A 21,503-nucleotide genomic window follows, 5' to 3' on the forward strand; every position below is an offset into this window, starting at 1 on the left:
GACATTTAAATTAAAACAGTGACGCCAAATCAGCGTTAGTTTACTGGATTAATTACAATCGAGTTTATGCAAAGACAGCCTAATTTTTGGGCGCGGTTTTTTGTCAAAGACTCGAGCCAACAGACTTGAAGTTCCACGATCCCACGATATCATTGTAATAAAATGATCATTTTTGTGTAGAAGACTTGTGATGCATATGTAAAAGCCTTCTTTATACAAAATTGTGTTTTTTTTTCGCTTTCATCTTGTCATCCGAGATGGAAAGGAAACTGAAAACCACAGAAATAATGCGTAACGCACTTAAACTTCTCTCATCAAATCAGTTGTCGCTTGGCATCTTCTAAACTGCTTGTGCAGTTTTATTTGGTATTTCCATTTCCTTTGATAACCAAAATTCGCATTCTGTTCTTAAAGAAAACATCACGTAGGGTCAAAGTTCTTCAGAGTTTAAGCCGGGGTGGAGACATTTGGGAATTTCGAAACGACGAATTCAAAAAGTCGCCTTCTACATTTGGAATATATCAGGCTATGGACTGCTGGGAAACAGCAGCTGTTCGACTGGTCTGCCAAATAAATCAAATGAATATTTGAAGATTTGCAAACGGCTGCTATGACACTAAAACTTCTACTCCGCGATTAACTAATATTTAATAGATACGATAGCCACCGGTTTCGATTCCAGTGAATTTCGTATTTGGACCATAAATCAGCAAAATATTTTGATTTGTTTATAAACTCGACTTAGAAGTGAAATTGTTTTCTCACATGAAACCAAAATAGCAATATCAGACAGCGCAATTTCCTCAAATTGAATTAAGCGCGCGTGGATATTAGCAACCCTCACCTCGCTAAATCCGACTGGACTAGTTAAGCAACGAGGTAACTCGAACAGTAATGTCGAGGCCACTTCCAACTTCCCGTATAATCTATTTTTCAGAAAATTAAAATACCTTCAAAACCAAAATAATCGTATAAAGCTTTTCTGCGCTTGTGTCTGATCAAATTAAATTGCTTCGCACTGATTGCCAAAACTGACGCTTTCAATATCACCCAGACAGCATTTATCTCGATTTGCGCCGTCTCTCCTGCAAATTAAAAGTTTATTTCGCCCCATTACTCGCTTCTGGCTTAAAGAATTCCCAAAAGAAGTCTACACATTTCCAAGCCTATTTATTTTTCAAGGCATAAACGTTTTCATTACAAAAATTGTTTCATGTACAGATTACATGCTAGTTAAGCTGAATAACCTGAAACCTCCGTGAGACATGAAACTAACCACCACTGACTTCGACAAAAAATATCTTCATACATTTTTCGCTGTTCACAGCAATAGTTTGTCGTAATTCCTTTGTACAAATATGGAGAAACTCTTTTAGAACTTCTCAAACTGAATTTACGTGGCATTTGATTGCGAGCAAAAACGAAAGCTTTCTCACAGAAGTTTTAACATGGCTAAACTTCAGATATTGACGGAGAAACTTATGTTTATGATCCGCGCCGTTCCTGAATTTTCCATGTTAGGATATGTTGCTTGAAAAACGAACGACTGTTTGTGTTCTGTTTGTATTTTTTTTTCAGTTTATACTCGTTGCAGATTTTACTTGAAAACAAAATATCCTGAGATATCAAGTTCAGTTTCTAAGGTGACTTTGCTGTAAAATCAGAGTCTCTTAAATTTACTGGAAATTTTTATGTGAAAAATTACTTTGAGTAATACGTTGACTAGCAAAAATGGAAAACAAAGTTACACAATTTAATTTAAAAATTGACTTAGAGGTGAAGTTTGAAACCGTTTTATCGATTGAAATGTTATAATGTTCGAGTTTGGATTTGCCTCTGCAAGAGTATCAAAGACTAGAGATATTTTAACCCCAGAATTCTACTCCTGCTTAATAATTTAATACCTTTGCTGTGAATGGCTATATAATATATTTATATCAATCAAGTTAATTCTGTAGTTATAAAACGCGAATTAATCTGAGTATTAACTTTTGACATCCGTTGCACGGCAAATGGCAACATTAAACTGTAGCATACAAAAATCCTATTTCATGAATGAACAAAATGCGATTTTTTTTCCTCGACTTGTAGAATAATTCTTCTTAAAAAAAACTGTGGCCTAAAGTTTACAGTTAACAGAAGTTAACCTTGAAATCCTCTACATTACACCATAACCTTGCCGTAAACAAGTAAGGCGGTCAAGGAGAATCAGTCTCCTCTGCCGCTCTAACTCTTTATCAGCAAGTAAACGTTCCTCTTCTAAGAATAACTGATGTACGTATTCCCGCGCTTTTTTTAAGATTAAAACTTTAGATGCTCTATCATTATCTTCGAGCTCTGGTATGCTGTCCCTAAGAAATTGAAAACGACACTTTAAATCCTCCCTTCTCTGTCGTTCTAAGACATTATGAGTTGCTCTGCTTGTTTCGTTGTCTTCAGAGTCATCGCCCTCCATTGGCGGTGAATCTTGGCGACTTGATCTTCGAGATTTGCGCGGTTTCTTCGATACCGTGCAGTCGAGCCGATGAGTTACAAATTCCTCGCTTGGGGGTTGATTTAGTCTCAATGCCGGATTTTCCACTGCAACGAAAAGAAAATTACGCAAAATTAGTCAAATTACACGGCACAATAAAGTAGAGTTTACAAATTAAACCGAATTTCTATTGCTACTCTCCAAGCTAGGTTGTAAACGTTAATTTACTCCTAGGGTTTGCAAATAAGATTTTTGATACTCTCCGACTAATTAATAGTGGAATTGCAAACTTTTATTTTATCTTGAATCAAAAACGAGTCTTTTCAACTGCTTGAAACCATTGTTCAGAGCGTTTCTGTTTTCGAAATAAAAAAGATTTAATTAGCACAGGGCCAGTCATAAGCCGGCTTGTCATAAGGCAGATTGTGTATTCTGTTTGACAAAAAGAAAATATCAGATGTTCAAAGACACTAATTTTGATTCAAGCCTTTGTAAAGTTATTTTTCGAACGTCAAATCACTTGAAAGCGTCCCAGGATCGCGAAAGTAATTTTGACAATTGAATCAAAGTTTACTAAAAAAAAGCGCCAAAGTGTGAACTAAAAATCTAAAAACAACTTATAAACAAAACCAGGTAGTTATAAAACTTTCGTCTTTAAAACCACAAAGCGTGCATTTTAAACACTCAATTAATAGCGAAGTCCTGTGATCAACATTCATCACTTGCTCAGATTGTTTACGATGTACAGCCAACTTTGTTACTAGTTACCAGACTTGAGGGCCGGAAAATGGCTTAAAGAACAGAGAAAATGCGTCGCACGCTCCCCTTTTTCTTCATTCACAAGCGACAAAAGCAAAGTAAATGATCTCATTATTCCCGATTGTGAAACTAAACGAAACTAAGTTTAAAGCGCTGTAAAGTCAATGAAAGGTCTTTCGCGAGGTGCAACTTGTTATACATTTCGAAAGTGAAATTACACGTCTCGATCGCAAAGGGCTACAAGACATACTTTAACTCACACATCGCAAAGTTAATTCTTGGTATCTACGCGAAATAAGCGTGATATTTACCAGAGAACTGCGAGTGCCATCTCTCAACCTGCGGTAGACCAAGCGCGGAATCTTGACTTGGAATCGCAGTGACAAATGGAGACAAATCTCGCATCATTTGATGTTCAGTCGCCATTTCAGCGCTTGGTTCGTTGACGCATGCCGCCGAATGAACTACTCGATTCCCCTGAAACCTCTGCGATTCAACTCTATCGAAGTCGTTCTCACCAGCCGGCCAAATATATTCGTCATCTATTGTGCTACAGGTCAGGCGTTCCATCTCTGCGTCGGACAAAACCAAGGGTAGGTCCGACGACAGATCTTCCGGTTCGGGAACGACTTGAAGGCCATTCCTTCTTGGTGGAATAACAAAGTTGCGCTTAGTCTGGGGTAAGTAGTTCTCTGGAGAATAGGGTGGCGTTGGAAGCGTGAATTTCTTCCACAAGTCGTCGATCGGAAAAGCCGGGCTGTAAAGGTCTTCTGCGGCGATGAGATCTTGATGAGCAGAGGAATCTATAGGTTGAGGTCCACGTAGTCTCTCGTCAAAAAACATCTCGCAACAGAGTCTGTTATTGGAAAGAAAAAAAACGTACAAGTTATTAGGATGCGCTTGGCCACCATTCAAAGTACACATTTTCTATTTTACGATTTGAAATCTGCACGCTTGCCTGTTTACTTAAACACCACGCACCTAGCGATTGAGCGAGCACCTTGAGATTTGTGAAGGGAGAAAAAATTTTCTGCTTTCAAACAGACCAGCCGCTTTTCACGTTAAAAGCTTCAAATGAATGAATGAATCAATGAATGAACTGATCACATCACAAAAGGCAAATTTGCATAAAGTCATCAAATGCTAAAGATCCAAGCGTGGGCATCACGCGTGTAAGTTTGATTTTTCCTCGTTGGCTCTCTCTCAAAATTGGTATAGTTTTCTCTTGTGCAGTGATCTGTGAATTCTGCTCCTTGGTTTGACAAACAAGACTTGTAGCCTACAGGTTTTCGAGTCACCCTCACTGAAATAAAGGCCTCGGATGAGTTACGCAAAATTGAATATTCATGTTTTCTTGGAGTTTTTCATAAGCGAACGACCCGTAGCAATGTCTATCGACCTGTTCAGTCTTTTGTTAGATGAAGAAATAATTATGTGTGGCACCATGAAAAACCAGCATCCTTTCCAAAATGAATTTTCCAAAAGCACTGCACTTTTGAAAGGCGCAACAAGTGAATTCCAGAAGATATAGAGTTGCGCGCCTCGCCAAAACAACCCAAATATTGATGGCGCTCGCTGGGGCGACAAGGGCATAGTTACATCTAAAGGAATTTCTTAATATCTTCGATTAGGCAATAACGTTTTGGCAAATAGAAAACAGCGGGAGAAAAGCAAAAAAAATACAGGTTATCTTGACACCTTCAACAGACGTTAAAAACCCAAATATGATTATCCAGGGTTCAACCAAAGTTATATGTATGACGGTTGAAAGTTGTCAAGATCATTTTTAAAGACCATATATTATTAAAGACCATAGATTTTTGACATGGCGTAGAAAAATGCCAATTGGTAGGTATTAAGCCATTTTACGTACGTAGTCGAAATTGGTTCAGGGACGCAAATGGGACATAATCGTATTGGTTGACGTCCGTGCTTTTCAGATCAGTGTACGAATATTCCTTTCAGAGACAAATTGCAGCTGAATTGCTGAAAGAAATCGAAGCTTCGTGCGAAATTCTCTCGCAAATTTCAGGTTAGAATCGCAGGCTTTGGAGGGTTTGGTTGCGAATACAAAGAAAGCAGTGCAGTTTTTTTTTAGTTAATTATGTAGGATAAAAAATACCGATACTCACAATGCACTAGTAGCTGCAAACATCTTGAAAATGATGATCTTCTTGCGGAGGTTTAAACTTCAAACTGGTTTACTGTTAAGATTGAAGCCGATAAATAAAGGCCTGGAGTATAAGTGCTTGTAAAAGACGCACGCGTCTCCTAAACGAGCTCTCGAGATATATTAGTGCTTTAATCAGGATGCCACTCTTCTGAGGTTGCCGGCTGGGCTACAGAGGTTACAGCGTAATCTGCTTGCATATGAATAGGCTCCACGCAAGAGGTTACAAGAACAATTGAATCTGACAAAACTACATTACGACACACCCATTTTCTAAAGAGAGTAGCGTCAATGAATATATTGTAGACCTTGCTCTTTGTGGAAATAAAAACCAGCACAATTTTGCTTTTTGGATGTAAGACATGCGAGGCAAGGTTTTTCTAGGGAGGCAGATTTTATAAACCGGCAACTTCCCTTGCATTTTATGCTTTTTGTTGGACTTAAACCTTCTACGCTATTTACTCAACCGATAACATCGACCCCTTTAACAATCATGATGTTCCGGTGGTGTCATAGCTTAGTTGACATAATATTTGCAGTAACTCCATTAATTTTGAAGATTTGGTAATTTTTCTGGGGGTGTTAAGTACTATTCGTGTGTCAATGACGTACCGGCGCGTGCCTTACTAATTAGCCCACTAATGATCATAGAATATCAAAGTGAATTGAATCTCTGGCACGAGTTGAAAGATATAAAAAAGGGGGGGTTAATTTTTCCCGCCAAAAAGCGGTTTCGGAACAGGCATCGAGGAATAGAGTGATGTGGCACGAGAGAGTGCCATAGTTAAGCTTGCGTTTTAACAAGCATGACGCTTGGATTCCTGCGCAAACAGCGCGCATGAAAAACAATCTCTCCCAGAGCATTATCATTGAAACAATGAACAACATTTCGCTTCAAAGGTCAAGCCGAAGTATTTGTGCGCAAAATGGCTCAAAGAAAAAAAGAGCATTGACACCGCTGTGGCCGGAGTATTAATCACAACAATCGAATTAGCCATGTAAGGAGTACTGACTATGTCTAGCTAGGCCTCTAGGGACACAGGATTGAAGCCGAATTAGAAAACCCTTTGTTTGCGGTTGTTGTCGCACGGCTGGCACGCGCGAGGAGGACGCCGTCAATCAAATTAAATGAAATCCATTCAAATGCAAATTACGCGCGCGCTCTTATTGCGAAAGTCTATAGTTTGGGAGCAAATGTTTATTCGTGGGAAGCAAATTATCTACATGGTTTGTGACAGCTTGAATGGGGTATTAAACTCGTACTTTAGAAGCAGCTGGCCCGTGCTAAATGGAGCAGAACAATTTCCTTAAGCTTTTTATGAAGAGCTTATCGCACTCGAGATATTAGCACTTTCTTTCAAAATAACGTTCAGCTAGCTTTAACGCGGCGATATTTAATTTTTTAAACGTTCAATAAAGATATCAAGGCTGCCTCAATATTGACGACAGTGATGTAGTCTTTCAACTACGTTCAAATAGCCTTGAGTGGTTATTATTAAAGTTTTCAATGATATCCTGGCGAAAGTAAAAGTTTGACCCTGCAGGATTGTCGGAGCCGGTGTCAATTCGATAAATAGTATTCTATGGGAAGGACAAATAACAACAAAGAGAAATAGACCCGCGTTGAATCTTTCCCTTTTTCGACAGAGACAGTTGAGTGAATCAAAGTAAAGGAATTTAGTTTATAGTGCACTCATAACACAACCTGTGCTGTGACAGTTGTTCTGGTAAAGTGGTGCATAATTTTCATATGTATAGATGTCCGAGGTAATGACATCTGTAATAGGAACAGTCAATTACGTTTCCCGCGCAATTTGCTGGAGTTAGCTTAAAAATAGTTTTCCTAAAAATCAGTCAGTGTAAGACCTTTATTAAATAAAAAAGTGTTCCTTGACAGCTTGTAAGTTTCAATCCTCTAGAAAGGAGAAAAAGAAAACGTCTTTGTTGAGATATTTCTAATTGCGCTATATATCAATGTATCTTTCGCAAGCATTATTTATCACATTTGCAAGCTCGACAAATGGAATTGAAATCACCTAAATTGACGTTATTACAAAACCAAAGACTTTACTACAAAAACTCACAGGCTAAAAAGCCGCAGTGGAAACTAAACTAATAAACCTAGATAATATTCTAGCCATAACTTGTAATTTGTGTAATAAGCGGTGAAATTCTGCCAAAGGCAGCTGCCGTAAACAAAGGGTCTATTTTTGCCCCATTCAACCGAACACCTGCTCAGATTTGCATTACAATTCCCTGAAGCTCTTTACTTGCTCTCAAAGTAAACACTTTTCCAATATGGCCGGAAACGAACAGAGATGAGATGGCGCGAGCCCTCACTCTCTTAGCAACTTTACAATTTTGACTCATAGCGTAGCAGTGATATGTCTGACTCGTTATCAGAAAATTTTTTGTTACGAACGTTCAAACTTCCATTATTTATCTGAGCATAATTGATGCAAGCAGATCGTTTGATCGGACGCTAAATTTGATCTTGAAAAATGATTAAAGAAACCAAAACAGAAAAGAACATGAAAGAACAATTTCAAAGTTTTGATTTCTTTCAAGTTTGTACAACCATTACGATATTACTCAATTTAGTCAAGTGAAATCAAATTGCTTTTAAAGGTGTGAAATTGTGAGGAAAAAAAAATCTAATAGGCTGTTTAACTCACTTTTTGGTGTTACCAGCCGAATTTTAATGAATCAAAATTTCCAAACGACGTTCCATGTTGTAATATTAATATTAACGTTTTTTTATGTCTGAAGGGGACATTATTTTAATAAAATAAATTAGTTGTTAAAACCTAACTTTGCAGATATATTGTACTCTGGATTTTACACTTTCTTTTCAAACAATAAATTTGTGCGTTATTTTTAATCTGCGACTTGCTCTTCGCGAGAAAACTTTTGAAAACACAAACCTTTTGTTGCGCTTACGCAAGAAAAATGATCTCCAAACTTTTCACAACACCTTTTGTTAAAGTTGTGTCGAAAAAGTAAACGGAGCGACTTGTAACATGTTAAAATACACATAGTCGATCCATTGAAGGGAAGTTTATTTTTCCCCACGACCTATGAATGACTTTAGAGATTATCTTTGTATGGTTTTTCGCGAATTCACCGCGCCTAATAATTTGAGTTATGATGTAAACAGACGCTGCGGTTTGCCCAATCTTTTGGATGAGATTATTTTGTATTTCCCAACAAGTTTAATTCATTGCAACACAAGACAGGTAATAGGCTAATGGATTTGTAATTTATGCAGTTTAGTCTAAGCCTGGCTAAAGTCAACATGAAAATGCAAATGCGGTGGTCATTCATTCGAGGAGTGTCACTCCGTTTGAATGGAATAGTAGTTTCAGCCAAACAAAGAACACGCTGTTTCGATGTTTCCTCGACAAAAACGCCATCGTTTTACGCCGATGTTTAGCGAAACATTCAATAAACAGAGTATAGTTAAGACTTTATTTTTATTTTTGATTTGAAAAGTACTTTCTATCTCAAATCGTGTTTTCTAAATCTACATCAGACTGATCGAAAATTTTCGTGAAATTCTAATGCCTTTGTCAAGCGTGCACAAAGCCGGTTTCAAAGCTGTTCGCAATGAAACAGCACAATTATAACCCTATTTACAATCAGTTTCTATCTTCAAGATTAACTCGAACTGAGTTCTACACGGTTGAGTTTGGCCACTACAGCTTTGCTAAAGTGTGTCCTCAATTCTCTCTGAAAAATATCGCGTCACTAATATTGCACAGCAAAATTGGTCATTCATCATAATTTACGCTTCGACGACTCAAGCGCAAGTGGGAATAGGAAAACCAAATGAACATTTTCAAAAAACTCGTCACCACAAGTCAGGTACTTAAAAAAAAAAATCTGTAGGAAGTCGATAAAATGGCTTAAAAATATTACGTCCCGCTATTAAAAGTCTCTAGTTCGCTTGATTCAAAGCCAGTAGCTTTTTCAACAACATAGTGTTAACTTTCTTTTGTTTTTCCAGCTCGGTCAGGAGTTTACTTTCTTCTTGTTTGATGTGACTTATATACTCCCAAGACTTCCGCAAAATGGAGACTTTGGGTGCGCGGTCATTGTCCTTCAATTCCGGAACGCAGTCTCGTAATTTTTGAAACTTCATTTTTAAATCGTTCCTTCTCTTTCGCTCCAATACGTTATGTGTCGCTCGTGTGAATTCACTGTCGTTCTCAGACTCATCGCTTTCTCCAGAGCTGCTGATATTCTTAACAAGTTTCTTTCCCTCGCGGTAATTCAATCCGTCGCTGGATAACACTTTTCTATGCCGACGTGTTCTTATCTTGCCCACATATTCAGTTTTCTCGTCTTCCTCTGGGTCTTCCGTTCGCAATTCTGAACTTGATACTTCAGAGCAGCTTTCATTTGGGACCGGTTCTTCGATTCTAGTGCAAATTTCCACACTTTCAGTTTCAATAACTTCATCGGCTTCCTGCTCTCGTTTGCTTGAATTTTCTATAGTAACCACATCAATTTCGACTTCCTCTTCTTCTGTAAAGTTTGCAAAAACAAACATGAATGTTAGAAAATAATTTAACGCTATTTTCGGGACATAAGAAAACATTTACAAGAAGTATATAAGAAAAGTTGCGACCTTGAAACGTGGGGGCACACATAAAAAAATTGTGGCAATGAACAGGAAAAACGGGTCAGTGACAACTACGGTCAAAGACCGGCGAACATGGAGAACAGACTTAATCAGCCGCAGCGACTCAGCATCTATTATTTATCCAATCAGTGGTTGTATTTACCGGAATCCGATTGCTCATCGATGTTTTCTCGCAGTTCGCTTCCAGGGCTTGCACTCAGAGGAAAAGGAAAGATTTCTGAGGGATCCACACTCAAAATCCTTGCCGCAGATTCACTCAGTGGCGGTGTCTGGCACAGCAAACGAACTCGATCCGTTTTTGAATTCGATCGATGCTGCTTCCTGTCCGCATTCTTATCGAAAGCAGCGCCGTTCCACATGCAATCTTTAATCAATATATCTTTCAGGTCACCGGCTTGGAAGTACAGCGAGCATTCTTCGTCCAGAGAAAATGCCTCATCTGCCACGCCGAAGCAAACTGGCTGCTCTCTTGCCTCTTCGGTCGCCGCGTGCGGGGGCGAGCAAGCCGGAGAGATCGGTGGCGTCGGCGGAAATGAAAAATTCTTCCATAAATCGTCGGTTGCTTCTTTACTCTTTGATTTCAAATCTTCTGAATCGTCGCCAAAATCTTTGAACAGCAATGGTTGAAGAGGATCGAAGGTGTTACCAAAGCTTTCCAGAAGACTACTGACAGACATAGTCAATTTCTTCAACGCACTGCAAGCGGAGACAAGTTAGAATTAGTGTTGAGTCATAGCTTAGCGTTCGCGTGATCATGTGTGTAGTAAAAACCATATACTCAATCAAAATCATCGGTCCGAAAGACTCCGAACAATATCGGTCCCTTACCTTGCTACTAATAACCACGGACAACTTCAGTTCTATGTGACGAAGTCTGGTGAGGTTCACCAGTAACAGATACTTCGAAACGCTCGATAGTACGTTCGGCGAGCAAATGCGAAAACTTTTGAGGTTCACGCTAATATTCAAGTCCATTCATTCAAAATCAAACAATGCGACGGCTTGGGTACTAAAATATCCCTCCTACGCTAATCAGGGCCCACGCGTTAACGAATGAGGATATTCCGGCTTGAATAAATTAAATCGTGCGCGGGAACGGTACAGAGAGACTATTTTTTCCTTCGCTACACAGAGTGAATGAGGCTAGCATGTAAGGGACAATTAACTGCACTATCAGAATCAAGAGGTGGCAATGACTTGCTTTCATAACAAACGCAATAGTTCAACTCGGCAATATTAATATTCATAACACAGTGCTGTTTTAGCAAAGACTGTTGTTTGCCGAAGCCCAGCTGTGACGAGGCTGACAAAAGCGCGGAATTGTGGGATGTACGCCCCAATAAGGCCCTTGGAAACACCACGTTTTTGGTGCTACGCTAGACACAAAAGACATGACATGAAACAATGGAGACTTAATCTAAGCCTTGACAAGTAACTAGTGTTCCATTGTCAACCACACCTGTGCGACCGAACATCTGGTCGTCTTAGAAATTGGTAAAATTGCGTGAAGTTTCCTTTGTGCTGTCAGAAATTCTTAAAACAATTTTCATTTAAGAAGACATTTCGAAGACAATACCTCACTACACGGCACCAAATGATGCAGTTTAACAGTAGTGGAATTTGACGTGTAAATTTAATCAGCGCATTTGGCCGAAGTTTCGAGCTCCTGTCGATTTAGATTAATATCTTGCTGAAGTTGGTTTCGGTTTCCAAAAGACAAAATATTAACTTTCACGACCCAAGCTAGATGAAATCAGACACTTCCAAATGGATTATGTAAGATCTCTTTAGCTCGTTTATCCAGTATCGTTCCAGAGACTGTAGGTAACAAGCTTGTATGGACAAAATGGTCATTCAATATCCCTTCGTTGTGTTTTGTATTGTTAAGCGTCATTTAAACTTCTGTGGTAAGGTTTTGATATCAGTAGAACATAATAATCATAATTGTTATTATAATGATAATAATTATGATCCTGAGAAGACTCTCAGTGATACCTTGTGTTCCAAAACAAGCAACGCAATCTAGAATAAAAAGGTGGGAATATTATTCTACGAAGAAAGCATCTCTGAGAATCTGAGTTGCGCTGATTTTTGGTGGAAGTATTTATCGAGGATGCATTTCGTTTAACCACCTGCCGCAGTTAAGCAAAATCGGAAATCCTTGCAGCTGTTTACATTGTTACGAGCAGATGGTTTGGACGCTGTGCAGCCGGCCGGATTTCTAAGCTACACATCACTGCCTACTTATGTTATTTACCGTTAGTTTAAATCCCAGCAGCTGCTTCTTAACATCTTGAAAACCTAGGGCGTCTTAAAATATACTACAACATTCTTAAATGTTGTCACCGTTACCAAAAATATAAAACCCTAAGCTATAATTAAAAAAGCCAAGTGCAATTTGCGATGGCGCTCATTTCAAGAATGCTGAAACGTGATCAAGGTCTTTTATAATCATCCTTTAAATTTTTAACGCCTCCATTTCATGACAAGGTTTCCTGAACTCAAGTCGAAGATGATACGGGCCTTCATATTTAATTGCTTTCATGATTGTTATCATTACATTTCTACACTAATATCTATTTTTAATCCTACAATTTAAACTGCTCTGTTAGAGAAATGCTTCAATTTGTATTCAAAACTATATATACGGGTGATCAGGTGGCTATATTGCGCTGATGCGATAACACTGTAATAAATATCTTTTAAAAGGATCAAAATTAAATTGCAGCAAAAATTAAAGGAATCTTTGAATAGTTCTTTGTGTACTAACTAATTGGAGACAAAGTAATGCCCTGTGTTCGAAAGAAACCGTTAAATGGCCTTAAATTCATGGGCTCCTTTTGTTGTGGCTTCTGGTATTTATCAGAATCAACCGCCCGCAAAAAGCTTCAATACTGCGTGAAAGCATATAGTGTCAGTCGCCGAAACATGAACACAGGTATTCCTTTCATACACTGTTAACCAAACAAAATACAAAGGTCTAAAATTGTCCATCACCTCTGGAGTGTATTTTTATTTAGTGCATCTCATCCTTAGTGCCTATGAAAACATTGTCAGCTAATAAGCTGGAATATTCAATTTGGTAAACAAGCGGAATTATCTACCACACCGGATATTGAGTAAACCTTTTAGTCACATCACGCATGCTGGTCCGCTTCCGGTCAAACTCTCAAAATAAATACGACTTGTCACGAATGTCCTGAGGGATCAGTTCACAAAATATTGACATCATTATGCGTGGGTTTAAGCAGAGGGAAACACACAAAGGATTTTGAAAAATATTCTTACATCCATCACCCCAGTAGGCGTTGATATGTAACAAACAGATACGTTTTGGTATGCGGTTGAGCGAACACTGAGAAATAAATGGATATTAGGCAACACAAGAAAGGAAACGGATAGCTTCCGCCGCCCAATAGACAGAAGGTTTTTAGAAGAAAAATTTTTGTGATTTTGAGTACTGCGCTGGTTGTCATAGGAAGCACAAAATCTTAGCAAAATTAGTGATTATTTTGGAGTGATAATTTACAGATTTGAATGGCTGATTTCGGCAGTTGATTATTGTGGAACTTGAAGACGAGTCTCAAAACTAGAAGAAGTTGTATAAATTGTTAACTTAAGCCCCCGAAAGGGACTTCAAAAAAGTTTCATTAATTAATATAAAACAAGAACCAAACAGACCTTTTTCACCGATGTTTTTCGTTTTCAAAGCGACTGGAAAGATTAAAAGGAACATTAGAGAACATTTTTCAAGTGGCGTAAATAACCATTGCCTCTTTAGTTAGCAGAAAGATAAGAAAAAAAAACATGACAAACTGAAAAAATTCCTACTGACGGCGCAGAAAGTATCTATCAAAAGAAGAAAGAAAAAAGACAATTAACTATCAAACAATGAGATTCAAATCTGACATGAGCGTGGACTGCAAACTTGAGCGCTTTTTTTTTGTTTTTTACTTGCCATTGGAAAAGAACACCCGTACATTTGGCAGGTTTAAGGGATTTTAAGACTTACAAAGGAGCTTAGAACAAGAGCATCAGAATGACGCCCCCGCAAAAAGGCGGACAGTTCAGTATTGCAATTGCACAAAAACAAGCCAATTAAATGATATTATTTGGAAAAAGAACACCGGCTGAATAAAAACAGCTTTCAATGGAGGAACTCAATTATAGGAATCGAATTTTAATATTTGAAAACACGAGATACACAGAAATGTAACGGATAAGTCTCAGTTCTAAAAAAATTAAAAAAGAAAAAAACGTTTAATTTAAAATGCAATATTAGCGAGAGTCGTGTGACTAGTAGAGTAAACAAGCATGTCTGTCTTTTAACCAATCTTTTCCTCTTTTTTGCAATCTTCTTCGCTTCTGTCTTTTTACGAAAGGCTGTGCGTTGCCCAGACAACTAAGACTCGTCCACTGTTTTGTAAGAATAAAGACCGGTTGCCACGCGCAAAACTTGAAAAGGGAAGGACATTTTTTGTAGGAGAAAAAGAATCCGCCCTTTGAAACTGTACCAGCAGGTATCGAAAGGAAGCTCTTGAAAAGGTGTTCTCCATTTAATGAAGGATACTTTTAGAGGCTCTTTTTGTAAAACTTCTTTATTAACTCAAACCAAAACTTTAAACTTGGATCACTTAAGTTACTTACCGCTACTTCCGTCGGAAGGGAATGCGGTTTTATGCTATAATAACTCGCGGACCTTTTGGGTTGCGAACGTCGACTACAGTTCAATTTTCTCCCTTCACTGTGGAGTGTTGTTAACACCTGACTTACAACTTGTTCAACTGAGGTTAAAGAAACGGAGTCGTTCAAAAATATAAATAATCATCGATGAAATTTTCGTTGCAAGTGAAACGCTGTTTGTAGTATGATTTTAAAATGGTATTCTTTGCTATTGTTTAAGACTTGATTAAAATTTCCGTTGAGTTAAGGACGAAAATCGTTCTTTATATTCGATCCGTTTGGTAGGTTTATTGCAATATTGGTTCTTCTGAGAAAAATAAAAAATTAACGGTCGGTTTATATGAGAACGAATTTCTTTTGCCCTTATTATCGTATATTTTGCTCTTCAACCTTTTCTCCTCGATGTTTCACTATTGTGTCTATCAGGTTTGCTTTTAGATACCGTTACAATAATACTGTCGGAGGTTGTCAAACAAAGGGTGTTCGTTAATCCTTATTTTACTTACAGGGAGGTCTATAACGGAGCGAGATATCCGGCGCCCGGCGATAACATTGTTCAGAAAACACACCACTCAACAAGAAAGCCTTCCAAAATCTTAATTTGAATAAGTAATTTTTCTTATTAATTCTGTCCTTTTATCAAAATGGATCAAGAGACGAAACATGCTGTCATTAAGATATGATAAACCACACGACAACTATCAGCACACACTTTCAACTTTCAGACAAATACCCTCCCACCTACTCGTCTACTTTATCTATTGTCCTAACGAAGACGGAAAAGGAACATTGAATTTTAGATTTACCAACAACACGTACAACAATTGTAATTCCCCAGTTTTTTCCTTCAGTTTGATGTGCTTTATATATTCATGTTTACGAACTTGGTTCCTTTACGCTAACGGCTACAAAAATTAATGGTGATGACAAAAACACTACTTGAGCCACAAAGTAAAATAATACAGGACAAACCAATGATTATATGGCAGCCTCCAGGCATATTCAGTCGAAATTCAAAGTGAATAATATAAGTTTTGACTGAAAACAACTACCCCTCGCACTTGAAATATCAGAAACATCAATAAATGAAAGCTGCATCACGAGTTAATCAGTACCTTAACAGCAGAAACTGTGACTAAGAAGTTAAGACTTTAAATTGCTCTAATAATATTAAATTCAGTAAACATTTTTGAATCAGAGAATCGAGACTCATAGAAATAGACTTCGTCTCCCGCCATTATTATCATCACGACCAAAAAAAAATGAAATCGAAGTTTGCTTATATATCACGACTTTCCCGATCGCAATCCACCAGGTAGGACTTCTTTAGACATCAAGAATGATACATGAAACCGGTTCTTACCTTCATGGATTTGGTTTTGACATAAATTCTTTTTGAAAAGTAATGCCACTATTAGACATGATGGTAAAAATAACGAAAGGTGAAGTTTGACTTCAGCTTTACAATGATTTTATTATTTTTCAATATTTATATTACGCAACAACGACTGAATAAATCACGGCTGAAATTAGGAGCCTAAGGCATCGGAGTTTCTCTTCCATTCTACTGCGACAGCCTTGCAAGAGTCATGTGATCATTATGTGCACTTGTCGTTCGACGGATCTGACAAAGGAATTCCTTTACTGATCCGAATTGTCCCCTTCGATCAATCAGTGTCAAGATTTTACCCACCATAAAAATGAACTGCTCTAAAAATTTAAAAAAAAACATCAACAATAATTCCCCCTCCTCGAAAAAAAAAGTTATCGTGTAGAGGGGTATTGTTATTCATCATGATGACGTATGATAATAATACTGATAAAGTTTGCATGTTTGTCGTACGATGTAACGATCCACACCAGAATTTAGTACATCGCGAGGCAAGCGAAGATACTTTTTAACTAACATCTGAAATTTCAACAATTTTATGGAAAGGAAATATCCAAGATGAACTATGAAGTTTTGCTTCTGAGAAACCAACTCTTTCATAAACGAGCACTAAATCTTTTCAAGTCCTACAATACAAGGGCACCATCAATTGAGGCGTTAACAATACAGCGCAGCGCCAGCCATTGTCTCGCATAGGAGACAAACCTACCAGGCGACATTCTTTTGATATTTAACTCTAACTCCCACGAGTGAATAAGAGAGGATTTCTCCTTACTTATCAACCAGATAAGTGATGAGAACAAAGAAAATATCAATTTGGGAATAATTAGTTGATCCACTATTAAATTCTCTGAACTAACATTATAAGAATTGTGGTTGACAGTAAGGAAAATTAAAAATTTGATCTGGGAGTTAAAGGGTTAGCTATCATAATAATCCTAACTAGTCACTTGAAACAGAAAAAAGGATTCGCATACACAAACAGACTTGTACAAGGAATTAAAAGTTCGATGAATTTGAATTTGCATGGTAATTTTTTCCCTTTTTCGTTAGATTTGTAACTAATAACCCAGGTCTTGTGTTTGTCCAGACCTTGATGTGTCCAATTAATAGAAGAAAAATCTTCAGACCTCTCAAGATATGACACTCATACGATATGATATCTGAGCGAAAAGAGCCCTAATACGTAATTTGAAGGTTTCGCAGCAAGATTAATGCTTGGTGTTAAAATCCTCGAATGTAATTTTGAAAGTCTTTTGTCTCACTGTCATTTTTACGCTATAATTATAACAATTAAAAAAATGTCAGCCTTGCAAAACAGTACAACAGAGAATTATTACTAATTTTAGCGACTCCACAATATAATAAATGAATTGAAAATAACATTTGGACTCACTTACAGTGGCAGCAATTTTGTATCGTCAGACATAAGAAAACATGGTGAGGAAATGGAATTTTCGCCTGTTTCTCAGTAACCTTCCGAACTTAATATGCGGTTTGTTATCTACCTTCCACAAATGCTGTGGGGCCGTAAAAATAAAATCAGCTAATGGAAGCTATCAATCACTTTACATGGAAAATGACAAAGAAATTTACTCTCAGACACCGCATCACAAAAAGAGGATCAACCTAGCGTCGAAACGAGATAACCGTTTTTAAAAATAAGATTCCTGAAAGAGAAGACGGTTGCTTTTGGAGATGTCTTGATTGAATAAAAACGGCTGAAAATGGGGATGTTTCTTTAGGACTTAAGGAGCAGGACTTACTTCTCTTTAAGTTACAATAATGTTTGAGCAAAATCAGTGAGAATCGACTTATCATTTCATTTAAAATGAGTCATTTCTGGCTGCTGAAGTCCTAGTATCCTAACCTTACAGCGAGTCACTCTGATGTTACATAACATTACGCAAATGAACCAGGAGGCTTTCAGTTCACGTATGAAATACGTATGTAAGCTTCGACGAATGCATTGCCTCACTAATAGCTTTAAAAATCAATAATGAATTTAACCAAGAATTTATGAACCATGGCTAATTTTTTTTTTCTTTTTTTCTGTGTTGTACACAGCTGTTGGGTATATTTGCTTTAATCCCAAACGTAAATTTGTCGTCGACACGACCTCTTTGATTTCAGTGACGATGTATTTACAGAGCTTGTCAAGCTTGACAGCCCTACAAAGCGTGCAACGTGAATTCAGTGAGCTGTGTTCGACTTGTGGTTTCTTGGGGCACTGTAAGCAACGCCTTATAGCTGAGCTTAATCTTACGGCAACAATTCCTAGCAACGCTTGGGTGCCTTAAAAAATGTTTCTTTCATATCCTTATGATCCTTAGTTCCAATTGGAAACAGACGTGTTAAAAGCATTTTAATCCCTGTTAAAAGCCATTTAATTCATGGCAGGGTGCGAAGTGTCGCGCACTACTTTAGAGAAACCTCGAACTGGGCTTTGAGAAGGAAAGGATAAAATTGAAGTCTGTGGAAGGCATGGACCACATTTCCCAAGGGTTTCATAACATTCATCCCACTTAAAATTTTTCAAGAATACGAAAGAGGTCTCTCTTACCTTAACGGCGATTTATAATCTTTACAATCTTTACGAGTGCTAAAGGAGAGGTTCTCACCAAGAGTATGGCTGATTGTTACGATAAACTAAAGAAGCGCCTGAAAAGATAAAAAAAAAAAAATATATATATATATATACCTCAAGCTAAATAAATAACAGCCAGGAAGGTCGAAGTAAATTCAACTCATAAAAATAACCTTCCGAATTTAATTATAGACTGCTCTCATTTCCCGCTACGGGGGGTTGCTGAAATGAGCTCAGCTTCCGCTTAGACCCCCTTATACAGTAAATTCAATTTCCTACGACAGAAAAGTGGTTTACCATGTATTACTCAATGTACCCCCTGGCATTTAAACGTGGACCCCTACAACCTGGGAGTAATCCTCGACATCCGCTATGCAGAACTAATTGTATTTTCAGGTTTGCATCTCGTTTAGAAAAATTCCACCCGGTTGCTCTCACCGTTGTGTGCATTGCAGTAGAAGATTAGAGAGAGAACTGTATGCGAAAGCTGCGCAGGAAAATGCCTTTTGTGTTCATGCGTTACCAAAATTTACTCAGAAAATGATCGATATGATCAAGTAGAACTAAGATATCGTTTAATAATAATGAAATATAACATCAAATACGCGTGTAAGGAGAGGAACTTACCCGACTTGATAGAGAAATAACGTATGCGTGGGTTAAAAGTCAATTAAAAAAACATACAGCTTGGAAAAACTTTCAGATATCGACAGTGTCAAAATGAAGACTACTTGCCTAGTTGTCTACGCAATATAAATATCGAACCTTCACAGTAATCCAGCTGGTCATACTGAACTTTGGAATATGTCGTACCGAAAATTCAGACAACACAGATCCATCATACGCAAATTTACATGTTTGTTAATAGTAATAAAAGAAGAGTTCAGCCTGTTCAAATAGAGCAAACTTATACATAGTTTTGCTGAGTTAAAATATGCTCAAATTAAGTTTTACTTGTATCATTAGTAACGTAACCTTTACGAGGTTTTTTGGTTGCCAGTATAATATATTTTAGTATTATATTTTAGTACTAATATTATAATACTGGTTCTATCATAAGTGCTGTAAGTGATGTCATTTTACCACAGGAGCAGCCTGACAGACGACAATCCTCGCGAGGAAGGGGAAGGGGGAGGGATGGGGTTTTGGGGTAAAGGGAGAGAATTCTCACCCGGAAAATCCTTAAAATTGATCTACTTAGAAATTCCCTTGTGTGGTTGCTATAAATTGCTTATAAAATTAGTTATGAGAATTTGATGTTGTATCGAGACAACATCCTCGAACTGATACGTCTGTACATTCTAAACACCTTAGCATTAAGAAAGTTGATTTTGGTGGGAGTTAAGAGAATAAACGCACAAAACCCTCTCTAGGGCCTTTCGTGTACCATGTGTTAAAAAGAGAGAGGCGAAAAAGCATAGCATTGCCTTCTAAATAATGTACATGATTACATCTTTTAAGGAATGAGCCGGCGTTTGAGGTTTTGCAGGCCACGCTTACTACATTGTAATCTCGCCTCCGGTACAACATGCTGGTAAGCTTAAAAGTACTTGCAGAGAAACTTCCGATTAACTTTCAGTGAGGAAGTAATACTGACATTAAACTTCTACGGGGATTCAAAACAGCAATGGTTAGTTGTTAAGCAGGTGGAATATGCGGGACATGCCAGGAACTCTTTGAATTCTACGACAGCTCCATCGATCGAAGATTTTCAACGAACAAAGAGCTTCGCAACATTCTTTCCAATCTTCCAATATCTGTTTACCATTTACTCTACAGAGTGACCGATGAGTAATTTCTCCTCACTCAATAACTGTACATGGTCGAGCTGAAAGGTGGCGAGAAGAAATGGAAACATCATCTTAAGATTATCACTTGATTTAGCTTTAGATTCTCAAGGCTAAAATTAAAAGAGATGTGCGGCTAACAGTAAAGAGAACTGATATTGAAATCTTTGGAGCTAGTGGAAGGGGGGGACTCTATGTACATGTACAATTAAAATCGAGTTCTACTATTGATTGACGTCTGTCGTGTCTCCTCGTATACTCCCTTTTCAAATATTTCAATCAATAAATAATCGTGTAGAAGTTCCTTTCTGTTAGGAGCTACTAGACTCATCCACCAAAAATCTTTTCCACGTGGACGGACAGCAATTTTAAGCAACAAGAGAGCATGCTAATCGCCTTCAAGCTGAACAAGCAATAGGAAATTTATCCATAGCAAATCCTACCGCGTGCAGTTATGTTTTTTTCATGAAAATGCGTTCGTAAGACCTCAGGAAGATTCATCTTTAACTTCAAGATTTGTCAATGCTTGTTTATCGAGGTTCACTTGAGTTAAGACAATATAATGTCTTCACTCCTGCTGTGTTAGACACTGAAAAATGAAAATAGTGCTTGACATAATTATCTTCGAAGAAAGTAAAAAAAGACACTTACTCGATCTTTTTATACTTTTAGCATGTCTTGAGACTGAAAAATCGTTAAGTTTTAATCTTTAAAAGCTTCAGTTCACGGTATCCAGTCCCATGTTAGAAAAAAATTCAAATAACAATCTATCATTCAATAATAGGTTGTTGATTGAATTTCTTTTTTCATCAAAGCTGTAAATATACCAGTTTCCAAAAACCATTGATCGGGTGGCTTCATTGAAAATAGGAGGCTGTGAGAAAACAAAAGCTAGTAACAGGTTATTGTTTCATACTTCGCAACTGTAAAATAGTTGTTCTCACGATTTTTCCAAAATCGAATGATCTTGTTGAAAATTTGATTTTCATGACATGGTGAACAACAAGCC

General features: G+C 37.6%; 2 protein-coding genes across 6 annotated transcripts in view; both read right to left on the minus strand.

The window, feature by feature from the left end:
• Positions 1 to 1,153: 1,153 nt before the first annotated feature.
• LOC131777527 (N-myc proto-oncogene protein) lies at positions 1,154 to 5,553 on the minus strand. 3 transcript variants are annotated; one of them, XM_059093838.2, is made up of 3 exons: positions 5,365 to 5,553; positions 3,544 to 4,088; positions 1,154 to 2,580 (listed from the first exon to the last, which is right to left on the minus strand). In XM_059093838.2, the coding sequence occupies exons 1-3, from the start codon at positions 5,385 to 5,387 to the stop codon at positions 2,159 to 2,161; spliced, it is 990 nt and encodes a 329-aa protein (XP_058949821.1). In that variant the 5' UTR covers positions 5,388 to 5,553; the 3' UTR covers positions 1,154 to 2,158. The 3 variants fall into 3 exon arrangements, with proteins under 3 accessions (XP_058949821.1, XP_058949829.1, XP_066027714.1); XM_059093846.2 differs by lacking the exon at positions 5,365 to 5,553 and adding an exon at positions 4,214 to 4,525; XM_066171617.1 differs by lacking the exon at positions 5,365 to 5,553 and adding an exon at positions 4,191 to 4,525.
• A 3,303-nt stretch (positions 5,554 to 8,856) lies between these two features.
• LOC131777503 (transcriptional regulator Myc-A) overlaps positions 8,857 to 21,503 on the minus strand; it is a 47,107-nt gene continuing 34,460 nt past the window's right edge. For 2 of the 3 annotated variants that reach the window (XM_059093828.2, XM_059093823.2), the window contains exons 3-5: positions 18,684 to 18,781; positions 10,190 to 10,743; positions 8,857 to 9,929 (exon numbers count right to left, since the gene is read on the minus strand). In XM_059093828.2, coding sequence (XP_058949811.2) covers positions 9,340 to 9,929; positions 10,190 to 10,724 — 1,125 coding nt within the window. In that variant the 5' untranslated portion in view covers positions 10,725 to 10,743; positions 18,684 to 18,781 and the 3' untranslated portion in view covers positions 8,857 to 9,339. Of the gene's footprint in view, positions 9,930 to 10,189; positions 10,744 to 10,875; positions 11,267 to 18,683; positions 18,782 to 21,503 lie in introns of those variants that run through there. The other variant, XM_059093815.2, reaches the window with a different exon arrangement.

The sequence above is a fragment of the Pocillopora verrucosa genome, chromosome 8 (assembly GCF_036669915.1).
Source record: "Pocillopora verrucosa isolate sample1 chromosome 8, ASM3666991v2, whole genome shotgun sequence".
In the NCBI taxonomy this organism is placed as follows: Eukaryota; Metazoa; Cnidaria; class Anthozoa; order Scleractinia; family Pocilloporidae; genus Pocillopora; species Pocillopora verrucosa.

Bases quoted from the DNA above. Each gene is read 5' to 3' on its own strand.
- LOC131777527 (XM_059093838.2), bottom strand. From the start codon at position 5,387: ATGTTTGCAGCTACTAGTGCATT. The intron at 4,089-5,364 runs GTGAGTATCGGT...TTCCAATAACAG, and splicing joins TTTGCAGCTACTAGTGCATT to ACTCTGTTGCGAGATGTTTT. The intron at 2,581-3,543 runs GTAAATATCACG...TTTTCGTTGCAG, and splicing joins ATGGCACTCGCAGTTCTCTG to TGGAAAATCCGGCATTGAGA.